At 52.7% G+C, this 16096-nt stretch overlaps 7 protein-coding genes across 7 annotated transcripts; 3 read left to right on the top strand and 4 right to left on the bottom strand.

Annotated features, from left to right (window-relative positions):
* Positions 1–981: 981 nt before the first annotated feature.
* Positions 982–2592, bottom strand: J4E78_001233 (uncharacterized protein; the record flags this gene model as incomplete). The annotated part of the gene is made up of 2 exons (XM_049361893.1): positions 982–1581; positions 1636–2592. 2 exons carry the CDS (start codon positions 2590–2592, stop codon positions 982–984), a joined length of 1557 nt encoding a protein of 518 aa, XP_049227176.1.
* Positions 2593–4014: 1422 nt separating this feature from the next.
* J4E78_001234 (uncharacterized protein) lies at positions 4015–5193 on the top strand (the record flags this gene model as incomplete). Its single annotated transcript, XM_049361894.1, has 5 exons — positions 4015–4102; positions 4150–4209; positions 4269–4715; positions 4767–5008; positions 5062–5193. The coding sequence occupies 5 exons, from the start codon at positions 4015–4017 to the stop codon at positions 5191–5193; spliced, it is 969 nt and encodes a 322-aa protein (XP_049227177.1).
* Positions 5194–5740: 547 nt separating this feature from the next.
* On the bottom strand, positions 5741–7312 carry J4E78_001235 (uncharacterized protein; the record flags this gene model as incomplete). Its single annotated transcript, XM_049361895.1, has 1 exon — positions 5741–7312. The coding sequence occupies one exon, from the start codon at positions 7310–7312 to the stop codon at positions 5741–5743; it is 1572 nt and encodes a 523-aa protein (XP_049227178.1).
* Positions 7313–8492: 1180 nt separating this feature from the next.
* Positions 8493–10230, top strand: J4E78_001236 (uncharacterized protein; the record flags this gene model as incomplete). Its single annotated transcript, XM_049361896.1, has 3 exons — positions 8493–9092; positions 9164–9763; positions 9832–10230. 3 exons carry the CDS (start codon positions 8493–8495, stop codon positions 10228–10230), a joined length of 1599 nt encoding a protein of 532 aa, XP_049227179.1.
* A 728-nt stretch (positions 10231–10958) lies between these two features.
* On the top strand, positions 10959–12864 carry J4E78_001237 (uncharacterized protein; the record flags this gene model as incomplete). Its single annotated transcript, XM_049361897.1, has 3 exons — positions 10959–11057; positions 11263–12772; positions 12827–12864. 3 exons carry the CDS (start codon positions 10959–10961, stop codon positions 12862–12864), a joined length of 1647 nt encoding a protein of 548 aa, XP_049227180.1.
* Positions 12865–13151: 287 nt separating this feature from the next.
* Positions 13152–13625, bottom strand: J4E78_001238 (uncharacterized protein; the record flags this gene model as incomplete). The annotated part of the gene is made up of 1 exon (XM_049361898.1): positions 13152–13625. One exon carries the CDS (start codon positions 13623–13625, stop codon positions 13152–13154), a length of 474 nt encoding a protein of 157 aa, XP_049227181.1.
* Positions 13626–14332: 707 nt separating this feature from the next.
* On the bottom strand, positions 14333–16051 carry J4E78_001239 (uncharacterized protein; the record flags this gene model as incomplete). The annotated part of the gene is made up of 4 exons (XM_049361899.1): positions 14333–15205; positions 15258–15772; positions 15824–15986; positions 16034–16051. The coding sequence occupies 4 exons, from the start codon at positions 16049–16051 to the stop codon at positions 14333–14335; spliced, it is 1569 nt and encodes a 522-aa protein (XP_049227182.1).
* Between the last annotated feature and the right edge of the window lie 45 nt (positions 16052–16096).

A 16096-nucleotide genomic window follows, 5' to 3' on the forward strand; every position in this document is an offset into this window, starting at 1 on the left:
TTGAGGATTTTTGAACGGAAGCACGATGGACGATGCCACGAACATGTTCAATCCGTACTCTCGAGAGGTGGTAATGCCGAACGAAGGGCGCTTCGTGCTGGTGACACGTAGGTAAGGTAAAGCAGTATGCTACGCTTCTCCCCACGTGTGGGGCGCGTGGGATGCGAGTATACCTCGGTATAGGCGAGGCGTGTACCACATCTGCGAATTTAGGATCATGTAGACGGAACCCAACCTTGGGAACTTGGACCGATCATGTGCGCTCCTCACCGTTCAGATACACACTGAACGCCTAGGCATCTAGACCGCCCCTTACCTATGCTGCGAACTACCAGCTTATTGTCCATGGAGCGACATACAGGCAGGGGCGCTCGCTTGCACTGTGGGTAATGGTTGTCGCTTGTCGAGAGACAACGATCGCACTCGGCTATACGGCAGCTGGCAGCATACAGGCTGCTGCTGCATTGGATAGGCAGCTACTGCGCAAGGGTACTGGGTAGTTGAAGAAGTCTTATCGTGACCGCAATCACTGAGAGTGTCAGCAACACGCGAGTGGTGTGACTTTCATCCCAAACGCGCGATGTCGGCAGCGATATCGAATATCAGTGGCACCACCAGCTTCACGACTTTGAAAGGCGCAATCGTACTCGGAGACATGTATCAGATGAAGGCTGCAGACACAGACTACAGAGGCAACTGGCGCGCGGACGGCGCACTCGACATGAGACCGTGTCGAGCTACTGAGTCAGCCTGTTGATGACGGAGCGGAATCACGAATCGCTTTTTGCCAAGCTTCGGAAGTGGCCTTCCAAGGTTCGGAGCTTCCGACACGCGTCAGCTTGTGCTACCAACACTAACGCGCGCGGTGCGGACACATCACGCGTCAGCTCGGCTCGGCCCATCGCATGTAGTGACGATTGAACGGGTATTACTTCTAGTCTCCTATCTACTTCCAACATCCTCATCTTCGCAGTGGCCGACCTACTCGATCGCGATCTTCACCGAGATGGAACCCTTGGTCGTTTGCGCAACAATCAAGTCGTGGTCGTACGAAATGTCCTCCTTCACGGTGTCCACAAGCTTCGCCCTCGGAAGAACATTGAGGCACATGTACGCGCCCATAATGTACAGCTCACAGTACGCCAGTTGCTCACCAATACAGCTGCGGCTTCCCTTTCCAAACGCAATGAGCTTCTTCTGGAGCGCATAGTTTTGCGATCCATCTTCCAACAGCCAACGCTCGGGAAGGAACTCGTCAGGGTCGGGGAAAAGCTCCCTGTTCCAGTGGTTGATCATGGATGTCATACCGATAGGTGTACCCCTTGGAATCACCCAGTCAGACTTGCCATCAGCGGATACATAGTGCAGGTCCTCCTGACGCGCGATTCTGGCAGATCGATGAGACACGCCGGGCATCATACGCAAACACTCTTGCAGAACAGCCCAGAAGTAAGGCGCCTTCTCCAGCTCAACCCACTTCACAGTCTGTGTGTTGATACCAGCGGTAGCGAGATCAGCCATCAGTCTCTGGTAAATCTCCGGCTTTGCGAGATTCCAGTACGTGAAAACAGTAAGAATAGCCTGCGGTTGCTGTTAGCTCTGGCTCTTTGACAATGGCATTCATCGGGTACTTACAGCAGTAGTTTCGGTGCCCGCAAGCAGGAAGTTGAAGCCTTCACCGTTGTAGCGGAACTTCTCCTCCTCTGACATGGTCTTGTTCTTGCCCATGACCTCAGCGAAGACACGTCCATTCTCAGGGTTCTTCAAAGCCTGGCCAATGTACTGAGGAATGGTCACGTTCATGACACGCATGACAGCCTTGATATCTTCACCGAGGTAATCGGCCATGAATGGCAGGACCTGAGCCATCTTTCGGCCCAACGCGTTGTGACGCATCATATACGCACTCTTGAAAAACGACTTGACCCAGGTTGCGAAGTTCGGCTCCCAACCTTCCTGTGCAACAAAGCCCATGGGCTCACCGAATGCGTACTGAGAGATGACATCGGCAGTATAGCAGTTGAACGCTTCCTTGACATCGAAAGCGGTCTTGCCGGCATAAGTGAGCATCTTGTCCGCCGTCATTACGGCAAATTCATGCACTTCGCCTTCAAGCTTCAACATCTGTTGGCGCGAAAAGAACTTGCTCAATGGAGCCTTGCGGGCACGGTGGAGGTCATGGTCGACAGTCGAAAATCCAGTTACCGAAACAGGTCCGGCTCCTCCAGTGTTCAATTGATGCTGCCACTTGTCGCGTGGACGTCCAGGACCGGCATAGATCTCATCCGTGAAGGCAGGGTCGGAGCAGTGTAGTTCGTCTGGGTTTATGCGTACGATGGGTCCATATTGCTCATGCATGCGGGCGATGACTTTTCCATAGCGTCCTCCAAGCCACCAGTCGTGGTACGCCTCGTACAGGTAGGTGGCAGCTGCGATCTTCGGGCCAGGGAATTTGGCGAGTGGATGGAAGGGCGAAATGTTGTATAATGCAATGGCAATTCTATAGCCGACCCAGAGTAGGACGAGCCAAGCCACCATCGCGAGTGAGAAAACTGACTTGGAGCCCTGGGAAAGGCCCGAATGGTCGTCCATGTTGGGGAGGTTTGGCAGTTTGGCGAGGCACAACTGCACAAAGGGGAGAACGTGATTGCATGGCGATGTTTCAGCGAGGGCAATGGTATATACCGGTGTGGTGTCTCTAGGCGACTGATAGCTCAACAGGGTCGATCCTTTCTCCTTCCAATCGCTGGCTTTTGCAGTGCATCCGCACCTGGCGATAAAACGAGCATCGCATGTGCAGCGCCGAAGATGCCCCGTATCGACTCCACTAGGTTTTCATTCAGCGATCGACCATTGGTGCCCCAAGACCCTGGAGGACCATAGCGCCACGTGGAAAGGAAGTTAACACGCCCAAGTGGAGATGCGCGCTGTCCACAGCGGGAATACTGTCTCTTTTAGTTAAGCTGGTTTGGGACTCAAAATTCTTCACTATCAGACCCATGAGGATAAGAAAGGGACAACTTCGCCGATGTATGCGCACAGATGGCGCATTCAGGTCTAGGTACCCGAGGATCTGGGATAGGGCTGTAGAAAAGATCGGGGAACCTGCATTCTTCTATTTGTTTTCGAGAATTTGGTCGCCAGGCCTCCTGCCTCAGGCAGAATACGACTCAGGCCAGTCATGAACCCTGACAACACGTGTGGAGCCGAACATGAGGTCTCCTGCTTATCCCCTGCTTATTCATGCAGCCAATGACCCTCGAGTCGGAAAGTTGCGGCGTGCCGCCTGTCATAACGGCAAGCGGATGAGGCGCCCGGCAGTGGCCCTTGGCGCTGTGGGTCAATACCTGGCCTAGACTGTTTCACCGTCGGCGACTCTCCGCCGGCACGTTACCAATTCTTTTCAAGCCTCAAGTCAGTCTCTTCGTTACGACTCGCGCTGCATGATTGCTCGAGATTGATGGCGCTTCATTACGATCGTCATCTCGCGTAGGTCAACATTGCTGCATGCGTATCCGGGGAACGCGAACGCACATCCGGAGGGAATAGTTCAGGTGTTCGGCCAACGTTTGTGGCAATGATCCTTACGATCTCCACTGTTGAACGTTGACAGGCAAGGAACTCTTTTCGGTCCGCCGGGCTAGGCCCGCTAACCCAACGGGTATGCCATCATTACGAAAGCCAAAACAGTTTTGACGAAGACAGGAGACGGGAGACATGGATCAGGTTTTAACAATACACTGTTGCCCCGACTCAACGCCCCGACTTCATCTCTTCGTTCTTCCCTTTTCTCCAGTTCTCACGACAGGACCCACTCTTTTAGTACTCCGTTCATTACTTTGCATCTCTCCGGACTTCGAGTGATAGCTTTGGATCGGGGTCTTGCCTCCGCAGGTCAGGATGGTGGAAACAATCGATATAGCGATGGCCCGGAGCGGTCGCGACTCCATGATAGCAATGTCATGTCTGTGGCTGCTCTTCGCCTCAACTGTTGCCCTTCGATTCTATGGACGCATGCGTGGACCTGGACTCGCACTGGATGACATCTTCGCCGGTGTTGCGCTGCTCTTGTCGACAAGTACTATCGGCCTGAATGCCTACGGTATGCATCAACCTCGTGGATAGGCAGAACTCATATTAACATCCAAGCAGTCTTCACGATTGGCGTTGGTTACGACCTAGATCCTACCTCTGACAAATTTCCCAAGCGTAAGTCTGCTCTGGCGGCTATTACATCCGGTGGAGATGTTGAACTAACCACCTAATAGTGATGAACAACCTCCCGGTCGTCATGCAGATAACCTTTTCCTTCACTTTGATCTACATCTGGTGTCTTGCGGCTCTCAAGCTATCTCAACTAGCCCTCTACCACCGCGTCTTCCAACTGCAACTGCGCCTTGCAGTCTACATTACTGCCGGCATAGTCATTGCATGGGCTGTCATCTTCAACTTCGTCTTTATCTTCCTCTGCGACCCCATCTCCCAACAATGGACCCTTCAACGAGTTGGACACTGCATGGATCAGATCTTGTTGCTCAAGTGTCTGATTCTGACAAACATGGCGACCGATCTCATGATCGTAGTCATCCCAATCCATTGTGTATGGCAGTTGCAGATGCGAAAGACGGAAAAGTTTGCCGTGTTGGCTTGTTTCGGTCTAGGTCTCGCTTGCGTGGTTATCAGTATTGCGCGTTTCGTTCTCATCTTCACCGTCGGTAAGTACTCTCGATCTGACGAGAAAGAGAAACACGACTGATAGTTTGCAGATCTCATTAACAACCTCACTGGTACATCGGGTACCACATTCATGCTTTGCACCGTCGAGCTCATGCTTGCTGGTCTCTGTATCAACATTCCCATGTTGCGACCCTTCTACCTCCAGTGGCGCAAAACGTACAAGAGCCAATCAGGAAGCCACAACCTCAGTGCGATCAAGCGGTCGAACACTGGTGGACTGGGTTCGCACCAGCAACCAAGGCCTGGGCACTACACCCAGTGGATGGAGTTGGTAAGTCTGATTCAATGTCTTGCGACACAGAATACAAGACTAATCAGATGCAGCACGACAAGGATCAAACAAACATAACCGTCACAGGCGACGATGCCAGCTCGGAACGAAAACTCACCGCACCAGAGCCACTGCCTTTCGATGCGATACAAATATCCAAGGATTTCAAGATTACCCGAACCTAAGTATAGAGTCGACTCAGCATCGCCATACCCGTATCAAAGATAGGCAGTTGGGTCTCCGACGCGATCATGTGAAAGACGAAGCGTGTTCCCAAAAGACGCAGCGGTATGCCTTATAGCGGCATTCACACTCGCCCGTCGCATCCTCGGTGATAGCCACTGCGCAGCTGCCCAGAGCCACGTCGAAAAAATGTTGCAGAGAAAAGATTTAGGACCTGGCAAATCCACCGCGTAAGGAGAATGGGACCATCCAGCAGCAACGCAGATTGCAGCACATGTACAATATAATGATATGAAGTCCAGTAATGCAAGAGACGAGAACAAAAGTCGTGAACATCGCTTCGTAGATGGCTAAGACAATATATCATACCGTGAACATCCCGCGGGCATCGCATCGTTCGTCTCTTTCCGCGCCCCCATGCTGATCGCGGGGTCTCGCCCACGATAATGCACGATGTGTAGATCAATTCGCGCGGAGTTCTCACCGACAATCAAAGACCCATCAGCAGTTCGCGCATCACGCACGGTTTGTACGTTCGCCACCCACATTTCAAACGGCCCGCTGCGATGATGCGCTGTCTATCACGAAATCGCGAAAGTCAATCTCCCCACTTCCCTCCGCGAATATACCGATAATCGGTCCTAAGAAATCTTTGTCGCTCAGGTCCATTGTGGGTACTTGGGCAAACTCCTTGGGCTCTCCACTGTCGGTGCGGTAGGATAGCTTGTATTCGGTCTCTGAATATTCGAGGGTGAGCTGCAAAGTCTGGGGTGCGGTGTCTAGTTCGGCGCTTTCTTCGCGATCGATGCTTTTGGCTTTGTTGAAGACGTGGAGATGAACGGCAGGGGAGGAGCCATTCTTAGAGGTCATGTAAGATAACGAGAGGAAGCGATGTTCGTCTTTGTATACCGCCAGTCCTGCACTGTTTGGTGTAGAGCTGGATGCGGGAGGTAGAAGAGTGACGCTGCTTCTTCCCTTCAGCTGACGTTGACGTTTACCAACAAATGACGGCGATGCATTAGCGGACTTCAGACTGTCTGGAGAAGCGGTGAGTGTGATCTGCCGGTCGCTGATTTTGTAGCGCGACAGATCGGGGTCGTGGATGTAGAGGAAGTCAACACCAGGTGCGGCGGTAAGTCTTCTCGATGGATCCGGTACAACACTCAAATTCTCGATGTCCATCTTCGCGCGATCGAAACTGAGCCAGCCATCATCACTCCACGTCCCTCTTGTAAGAAATGTTTCGCGTCCGAGCCCGTATAGATTGGGCGCGCCCATTCTGATTCCAAGACAAACACCCCACCATTCTCCTTCCTTATCTTCAAATGCCTCGCAATGACCTGTGGCTTGTACGTACTCGTTGGTTCCAGCAGCGCTCAATATGGGGTTTTTAGGCGATGCCTCCCACGGGCCCTCGAGACTTTTGCTTCGCGCCATGGTGACGCTGTGCCCCTCATGCGTACCTCCCTCCGCAATCATCAAGTAGTAGAACCCATCTCGGAGGTAGATATGCGGGCCCTCAGGGTAAATCCCACCGGTGCCATGCCACAATTGCTGCTCCTCGCTCAACTTCTTCCCTGTCTTGACGTCTATCTCGAAAAGCGTGATCTTGGTTTCCGGACCTGGAGACTTGGAGCCACAGAGATACGCCTTCCCTGTGTTGGGGTCGAAGAACAGGCTGGGGTCGATGCCGTAGAAGTCGAAGTAGACAGGGTCACTCCATTTGCTGGCATGGATGTCTGTGGTGGAGATGATGAAGTTCTGCAGTTCACTCTCCTTGCCCTTTTCCCCGTCATTCACCACGTTCGTGCACACGATGTAGAAGGTGCCATCGTGGAACCGTATGGTTGGCGCGTAGAGACCGCCTGTTGCGTATAGGTGATCCTCATTGTCCAGGCCGTGAATCAAGGTAGCGGACTTGGAAAAGCTCAGCTGTTCACGTCGGTTGATAGCATTGCCGATCTGGTGCCAGTGAATGAGATCCTGTGATGTATAGATTGGCAGACCAGGGAACAAATGGAACGTTGAGTTCACGAGGAAGTATGTGCCATCGACGAGGATCAGGGAGGGATCTGGAGCAAAGCCTCCAATGATAGGGTTGATTACCGGAGTGTCTTCCATGTTGGTGGTGGCGCTACTACAGATTATGATCTGAGATACGAACCAAGTTATCTACCCAGGAAGAAGGATCATAGACTATTCTTGGTGCGCGCAAAGGCGTATAATGTGTTGGTAGTCCTAGGGTTGGCACAAAGATGTTATGCCCGCCGGATAAATGCGCACGATGGTCGCGTGAATGATCCTTGGCCCTACTGCGCCATCTCTTGTCGGTAACATGTCACGCTTCCGTCCAAGAGTGCATGTAACAAGCCTTGGGATGCGGAAATTCTTCTGCGAAGGTATCTAGTGGTATGTATAAGCGTTGGCAGAAAGGTTTGTTTGCCGAGATACGTTCAGCATATTCGAGGGAGTTCGTGTGCGTGAAGGCTCACCAGTATGTCGTGAACATGATCGACATGTCGCAGTGAAAGGGTCCAGGACCCAGGTGGAAGAAACGACCCCGGGACAAATGAAACTCGAGTGTAAGGTGTGGCAATTCCCGAAGCTGTGGTGTCTAGACGCGCTCTTGGTAGCTCTGGTAGTCGCGCAAGCCACGAAGTGTCTGGGAGTTTGCTGGGCTGTCATCTGATCCGAGACGAGGAACCAATCAGAACGCCGTCTACTAACGGCGTTGGGTATAGCGACCGAGAACCGCCCCACATTCCGAGCATTGGCAACAAGACACCGGCAATACAGGGCGGCAATACTCACTGTCTCACGTCCAACCTCATTCAAAAGGCCTGATAAGGTTCATCTTTAGCCGGTACAACCCCATGGGGTTGCTCGCACAACTAGTTGGTTTCCCCGCATTCGACTAAGGGCTTAGTGGCATGCCTCCAGACTGGTTCACTTCGGCCTCATTCCACGATGCCTAGAACTATCAAGACCGCAGCGCCTTGGTGGCGCGAGGCATAACAACACAAAACGAGAAATGAGTGCTTGACTGCGGGACAAGGTAAGGCAAATATGCGCATTCACCCTGCTTGGCTTCATCCCGAACCCAATTTTGGCTATTGAAGCGTGCCCGGGAAGATGGGTGAGATCTGAGTAGCTGGGATAACATGTATCTAAGATAATGTGCGTGGCGCGGTGTTGAGGGTATATATGCAACAGTGACCCATGCAGCTCATGGCTTCTTCTTGCAGCGGCAGCTCCATTGTCTTTCTTCGCAACAGCAACATCTCCAGGGCTACCTTTCAAGATGGTATCCTTCCGCCCACCCAAGACCACGCAGAGCGCTGTGCCCCTCAAACCGCCGAAAGGGCACTTCTTCTTCGCTGGCCGTGCCTATCCAAGAGTCGCATGGTGGAAGCGAGCCAACCTCCGCAGACTCTACATCTACATTGTCGTTCTCATCTTAACCAACACCGCCAATGGCTTCGACGGATCCATGATGAATGGTCTTCAGTCTCTGACTTACTGGCAAGACTACTTCGGCGAGCCTCGCGGGGCTATGCTCGGCTTCTTCAACTCATCCATGTCCCTCGGCTCACTCATCGGTCTCTTCTTCACCCCCTACCTCATTGATTGGAAGGGTAGGAAGATTGGTGTGGCGATTGGCTGCGTTATCATGTTGATCGCCGTTGCCATCCAGACTGGAGCGCAGAACATCGGCATGTTCATTGCTGCCAGACTCATCTTGGGTTTCGGAGACACTATCGTTCTTGGATCCGCGCCGTTGTTGATCGCAGAGATTGCTCACCCACAGGATCGTGCGATTCTAGTCACACTCTCTGGTGCGAGCTACCACTCTGGCGCCTTCATCGCATCCTGGGTGACATACGGAACACTCCAGCTTAAGGTATGTTGACTCTTTACCCTCTGCATTGCTCTGCATCCCCTTGAAGGATATCTCATCCTAACACTTTACAGAGCGACTGGTCATGGCGTCTTCCGTCTCTTCTGCAGTCGATCTGCTCCCTTATCATCCTCGGCTTCATTTTCTTCATGCCCGAGTCCCCACGTTGGCTGTGCAACAAAGACCGCCACGAAGAAGCCCTCGCCATGTTCGCCCGCTGGCACGGCGAAGGAAATGCTGACGACGAATTTGTTCAACTCGAATACGCCGAAGTGCGCGCTGCCATTGCTCTTGACAGGGAGCACAACCGAACCAGCTGGTCCGACTTCCTGAAGACCAAAGGCAACCGCAAGAGGATCATCATCATCACTGCTATTGGTTTCTTCAGTCAATGGAGTGGCAACGGTCTGATCTCGTATTACCTGAAGTATGTCATGGACAACGTTGGCCTCACGGATCCCCAGACGCAACTTGGAATCAATGGCGGCATGAAGACCTTGGCGCTCTGCGAGAACTTCCTCTTTGCCTTCTTGGTTGACAAACTTGGTCGACGTCCGATCTATCTTATCTCCACGATCGGGACATTCGTGATGTTCAACATCTTCACCATCATTTCTGCCCGGTACGACATCGAGCCTCGGGCCCCTCTCGGCAAAGGCTTCATCGTCAGTATTGTAAGTTTAACCTGCTACTCCTTGACCCTTGGACCGACCGAGAACGCTATGCTGACCTTGACATGCAGTTCTTCTACGGTATCTTCTACGATATCAAGTCCGGTATCATGGCAGGATACACTACCGAAATCCTGCCATATGGTCTTCGCGCCAAGGGGTTTACATGGCTTAACTTCTGTGTTACAGCAGCTCTCTTCTTCAACCAGTTCGTTAACGGCATTGCGCTCGATGCACTCGCATGGAAGTACTACATCTGCTACTGCGTCTTCCTCGCTTTTGAGATCGGCGTCATCTACTTCTGCATTGTGGAAACCAGGTACACGCCGATGGAGGAAATCGCCAAGTTCTTCGATGGCGACGATGCTGTTGATGTTGGTGAGGCTGCGTTGATGGACGTCAAGGAGCAGGGTATTGCGCGTGGAGAGAAGGACGGGTCTGTGTCGCACATTGAGGAGGTTACAAAGTAGGAGGTCTGCGTCGCTTAGCTCTGAGGCGAGTATGTGATGTCGGACATTTCGTTACGCTGAAATGATATGTATCTAACTCGATGAGCAACCTCTGTGCTGAATTTTGGCTTCCAGCGGGCGACTGGTCTCACCTACTGCGATAATCGAGATGCTGTCGCACGACGAAAGGCGACCACGATGGACGATGTGCAAGGTTCAAAAGCAAATTGCGTGCACGAAATCATTGTCATGGTGCAGGAAATAGGGTTCTAGTATAGCCGATTGGCCTCTGAGGAGACTTCGGCTGGTGACGAGGCGGGGCCGCATCGCCAACCTCGCGACATCACGATACATCCTAGCAAGGCTTGACCGCGTCATGCTCAGCACACAACACAGCTCCGAGCGCGCATTACAGCACGTAAGGCAGTCAGTCGCATCCTACACGGCGCTACCAGGCCTCCCACCAAGCACCCGAGCCAAAAAAGCTTGCTGTCCGCCACTGCCAACGGCCCAGCAGCTGCCGATCACCGTATCTCCTGCTTGTTCGAGCATCGTACTTGCGCTAGCACAGGCGCACTACTTTATCCACCTTCCCTAAACATGGTTGTCCCTCGCATAGATGATAATGAAATGGCCGGGTAGCTATCACCGGCGTCATAACTCTGTTCTCTCGTGTTGGGGCAGATATATAGGCGAGCGCTGCCTGACGTGCGCCGTTGCCAGCGACTACGCATCGTCCTACCGGTACCATGCGTTTCTCAATTGCTGTCGCAGCGATCCTAGGCGGCCTCCAGGCTGCTTCTGCGCTCAAGCTTTCGCCCAGAAATGCGGTGGAGAGGGAAGAGCAGGTGAGTGCCCTTTCTTCTGTTTATGGCATCGATGTAGCGATGGTGCCTCTCTACGCATGCAATTGCTTCATGCCCTCCTGCAATACGCATGAGAGGTATGAAAAGATCGATAAGGCCTTTTCGGCATGGAACATCAACATGCGACGAATATCTCATACCTCGGAGATGAGCTGGTGGTAAGCAAATGAAGCTGACCCGATATCAGGTGCAAGCTGCACGGACGCGTCGCAGCCTGACCAAGCGCGAAGACACCGATCCCACGTTGCTATACCCGGAGTACAACATCTCTGTGCCAGTCGACTTCTTCCACAACGAGACACGGTACGAGCCTCATAGCAACGGTTCTTTCAACTTGAGGTACTGGTTCGACGACACGTACTACAAGCCTGGCGGACCGGTCTTTGTACTTCTTGGCGGAGAAACCGATGGAGAGGGTCGTCTCACCTTCCTCCAGAAGGGAATTGTCCACCAGGTCATCAAGGCTACCAACGGGCTCGGTGTCATTCTTGAGCACCGTTACTATGGCAAATCTTTCCCGGTTCCCGATCTGACGACACCGAACATGCGGTTCTTGTCGACTGAGCAAGCGCTTGCCGAGGTTGATTACTTTGCCCGAAATGTGCAATTCGAGGGCATCGATGCGGATCTGACTGCGCCGAACACCCCATGGGTTGTTTACGGTGGATCGTACGCTGGAGCTCAAGCTGCGTTCTTGCGAGTTGTATACCCAGAGACTTTCTGGGGCGCAATCTCTTCTTCTGGTGTAACTGTTGCGATCTACGACTACTGGCAGTACTTTGAGCCAGCTAGACTATACGGTCCTCCAGACTGCATGAAGAACACGCAACTCCTAATTGACGTTGTTGATGGCATTCTCATCCGCCAGAACGACACCTCCAAGGTCCAGGCACTCAAGGATGTCTTTGGCATGGGCGGTGTTACTGACAACCGTGATTTCGCTGGCCAGATTACTGGTGTCTATGGTCTGCAAAGCACCAACTGGGACCCTGAGGAGAACTCGCCCTCTTGGTTCAACTACTGCCAGAACATTACCGCAGAAGAGCCCGCAGGCGAGAACCTACGCCCAGCGGTTGCGGAACTCGTTTCGGCGGCCGGCTACACCAACGACACCGCCGTGCAGAACATCACCCTCAACGCTATTGCTTGGCTCAACAGCACAGCTCTCTCTGGATGGCGCCGTTCGAATAGGACTCAGGACTCGTACTTCACCCAGCTCAACGTTACTGCGCTCCAGCAATACACTTCTATCGAAGACTACGGCGCTGTGAGCTGGAGCTACCAAGTCTGCACGGAGTGGGGTTACATCCAAACCGGAAACACACCCGCTGACATCATGCCCCTCATCTCACGTACCCTCGATGTAGAGTACCTGACCTTCTTCTGCCGCGCACAATTCGGCATCAACCACCCTCCGGAGATTGAGCGTGTCAACAAGTACGGAGGCTACGACATCGACTACGAGCGTCTTGCCCACCTCGGAGGTAACGCGGATCCGTGGAGGCCAGCAACCCCATTGTGGTACCCCGATAGCAGGAACAGCACGACGGAGCGCCCATGGCATCTGATCAGCCACGGTGTGCACCACTGGGAGGAGAACGGTATCTTTGAGAACCAGACTACGCCTGATCTGCCACCACCGCAGGTCGTCTACGCGCAACAGTTCCTGAAGAACTTTGTCGTAGACTGGCTCGAGGGTAAGTTTTCGAAACTACACGAATTTGTCTGATCCACCCACTAACGACACGCAGAGTTCGAGAACCAGAAGGAACACATGGAGCTGCGCTAAGCCTGAAAGGCCCTCGCTGTTCAAGTTGGTAGCTTTACACCGCCTTGCCATACATGACCTAGAGGCCTAGCCTTTGGGTCACGTCAGCTTCGGTCCATCACTATCAACAAGTCATATCGATCCTTTGCAAACATCAGATGAACCCCGTGAACCCATGAGATGCAAGCTGCGCGTTATGCTGAAATCCATTAAGATAGTGTGCTTGACATTATAGATACACCAACCGCTAACTATGCTCATATAAACATACTCGACTTCCACACCTCTCTTCTCCCTCTTCAACGACCCTACGCCACAGTATTCTGAATCCACCCCTGTCCCTCACTCTCCACAACCTCACCCCCCGTACTCTCGCCCACCCTAACCGTAACATTAAACCCCGTAACCGTCGCACCCCCACTAGCCCCATACAACGAGTAAATCCCCGCATTCAACAAAATCTCCTTGCCCTGATACGCATCCATCGCCAGTCCCGCCGGTACAGTCGCGGTAATAGTAACGTTTTCCTGCCCCTGGTTGCTCTTCTCAGGACCAAGGTATGCGGATTGTGTGTAGGAGCCGAGCGTGCCGGGGTAGCCGGGGGCGAGCGAGAAACCCCATGCGACGGCGACGTCGGCGACGGATTGGATGTAGCCTTCTGAGAGGAGGGTGAGTGTGAAGGTGCTGTTGGGGGCGAGGGTGGATGGCGCGGCGATGCCGATGAGGCGGCCGGAGGCGAGGGAGAGGGATGTAAGGGCTGTTGTGAGGGTGGTGAAACGCATTTTGGTGGTTTATTAGGTGGACGTCGTAGTTTGGTGATGCGTAATATTCGGTGGGAGGTATAAATTATTGAGGTTTGGCTGCACAGGTCTGCTGCTGTGGTGAAGTGAGATGGTTTATATACCTCCTCCCTCTCCACTACTTATAATAGCAAAGCATCTACCGAAAGCGGACCGATACTACTGAAAGCTCCCACCATCTCATATCGCATCATACCATGCAGCGTCACCTTTCTCCACAAAAGCTCTGGTGTCGGAAGATTGTTGTGCGAATAATCCTGGTCATGGGCTCGTGCAGATCTCCCGGCGCAGCCACGGCGACCACTCGGGCGGTGTGTAAACTGCCGATCTCGTCGACATGGTCGCTATTTTGAGCTGGATACGAGGATGGTCGAGCCGTAGGTTCCGAATTGTTGTACGAAAAGTATGGTGTTTTGGAGAGGGTACGTCATACTGGATAGCGGAAGCGGAGTGGACGTGGTGGAGCTCGTACAAGTGGCGGAAATAACGTCATTTCGACTTAGGAACCCCTTTCGTCACGATACGAATCTCGTATTGTCGAACTGTTGCATTAGCAACCACATCTTCACGGCACTGCCTTCCATCTCTTATAGAAAATTGTAGGAATTTAGAATAGACTGCTTTGCTATTGCCATGGGAACTACGCTATTTAACAATCATGAAGAAGAGAAACATCCAAACCGACTGCTTCAGATCTTGTAATTCTTGCCATATACCTCTTTTTGGCTCGTTGCGGGCTTCCACTCAAAGTGGTGCTTGCCCTCCATTGGCTTCTTGACGTTCGCGTCTGTATCACCCTTCTTGTCGAACATGTGGCTACCAAAGTAGTCAAGCTCAGCTTCGTAGAACGACGTGGGCAGGTCGGTACCGCTAGCGACCTTGAAGTACTCCAGGGTAGCACTGATGGCAGGTACGACTTGGTCGGTTTCCACAGCCTTGGCGACTATGCGACGAAGTGCAGGGAAGCAGTTCTTGACGTCTTTGGCTACGCGAGTTGAGAAGTTTAGGTTGAGGTTTTCTGGAGATGGATTGGATTTGAGGATCGGCGCGAGAATCTCATCGGAGATGTAGTCTGCTTGGATGATACATCCCCCGCGCCAGATCTGCCAAACTTGCGAGTAGTCAACTTCCCATTTGTTCTCTTGGTCTGCTTTCGCAATGACATTCATGCCTTGGATGTAACTCGCGAGGCATGCCGCATATGTTGCCTTTCTGAGATCTTCGAGGAAAGCCTTCTTGTCCGTAACGTTCAGTTGACTAGGAGGGAAGCCTCCGTCGGCGGCTTTGCTGGCTTGCTCACGATCACCGCGGAAAGCGGATGCGAGGCGGAACGCATGCGAAATATTGAGAGTGAAAGCTGGGACGTGACGCTCGATAGCTTCAGTGTTGCTCCAGACACCAGTACCCTCCTCGCCAGTGACATCCTGCACCACCTTGTCGAGGACTTCCGAAATGACAAGAGGGGGTAATTGGGTGTCTTTCTGGTTTACTTGATTGGGCTTATCGCTAGAGTCGCGTTTGTGGGATAGATCCGCGCCAATGGAAACGAGGAAAGTGCCGCGCTGGTCCCGAGTTAGTACGATAGATCTCTAACGTCTTGGACCGTGAACATACCAGTTCGCCTTCTGAGTTCCACTGAGAGAGTACATCGCCAATCTCCTCGTACCCCATACCCATCTTTCGCATGATGCCCCAGGCCTCACAGATAGCGCTCATCATGCCATGCTCGATACCGTTGTGCATCATTTTCACGTAATGTCCTGCTCCACCTTTGCCGATGACACCCACGCAAGGTTTCTCGTCCTTGTCTTTGGCTGCGACCTTCTCCAGCAACGGAAGGACTTCTTTGAGCGCAGAGATGTCACCACCAGGACACATGGAAGGTCCGGCTCTCGCTGCCTGGTATCCGCCACTGACACCGCAGCCAATGTAACGGATTCCAGTGCCCTTGCATTTCTCCTGTCGCCGCTCGGTGTTCTGGAAGTGTTCGTTTCCGCAGTCTAGGATGATGTCGTCGCGGGAAAGATGTGGTTCCAGACCCTCCAGGACCTTGTCGCCGACGCCGCCATGTGGAAGAGAGAAGACGAGTAAGCGTGGTGTGGAGAGTGATTTGCAGAGGGAATCGTAGTCTGTTACTGCATTAGTCTTGGAATGCATCAGCGTTCAAGGGTTCCGCCTACCATTGAATTTCTGAACTTTTCCGTTGTAGCCTTGCTTCTCAGCCTTCTCAATGACTGCATCCATTGCCTGCTCCGAAGGGTCTGAAAGCGAAACATGGACACCGTCCTCGGCGAAAAGCAGGGCCATTCCACCGCCCATGCTTCCGCATCCGATCATGGCGATCTAACATGATCAGTTTTGTTAGGAATTACATGAAGAACTGGACATACATTTGTGAACTTGGACATGATGTTAGTTGAGGTTCTCCTCTTCGTGTCGCGAACGGAAAGATA

The sequence above is a fragment of the Alternaria triticimaculans genome (genome assembly GCF_023758025.1).
Source record: "Alternaria triticimaculans strain BMP 0046 chromosome Unknown scaffold_1, whole genome shotgun sequence".
In the NCBI taxonomy this organism is placed as follows: Eukaryota; Fungi; Ascomycota; class Dothideomycetes; order Pleosporales; family Pleosporaceae; genus Alternaria; species Alternaria triticimaculans.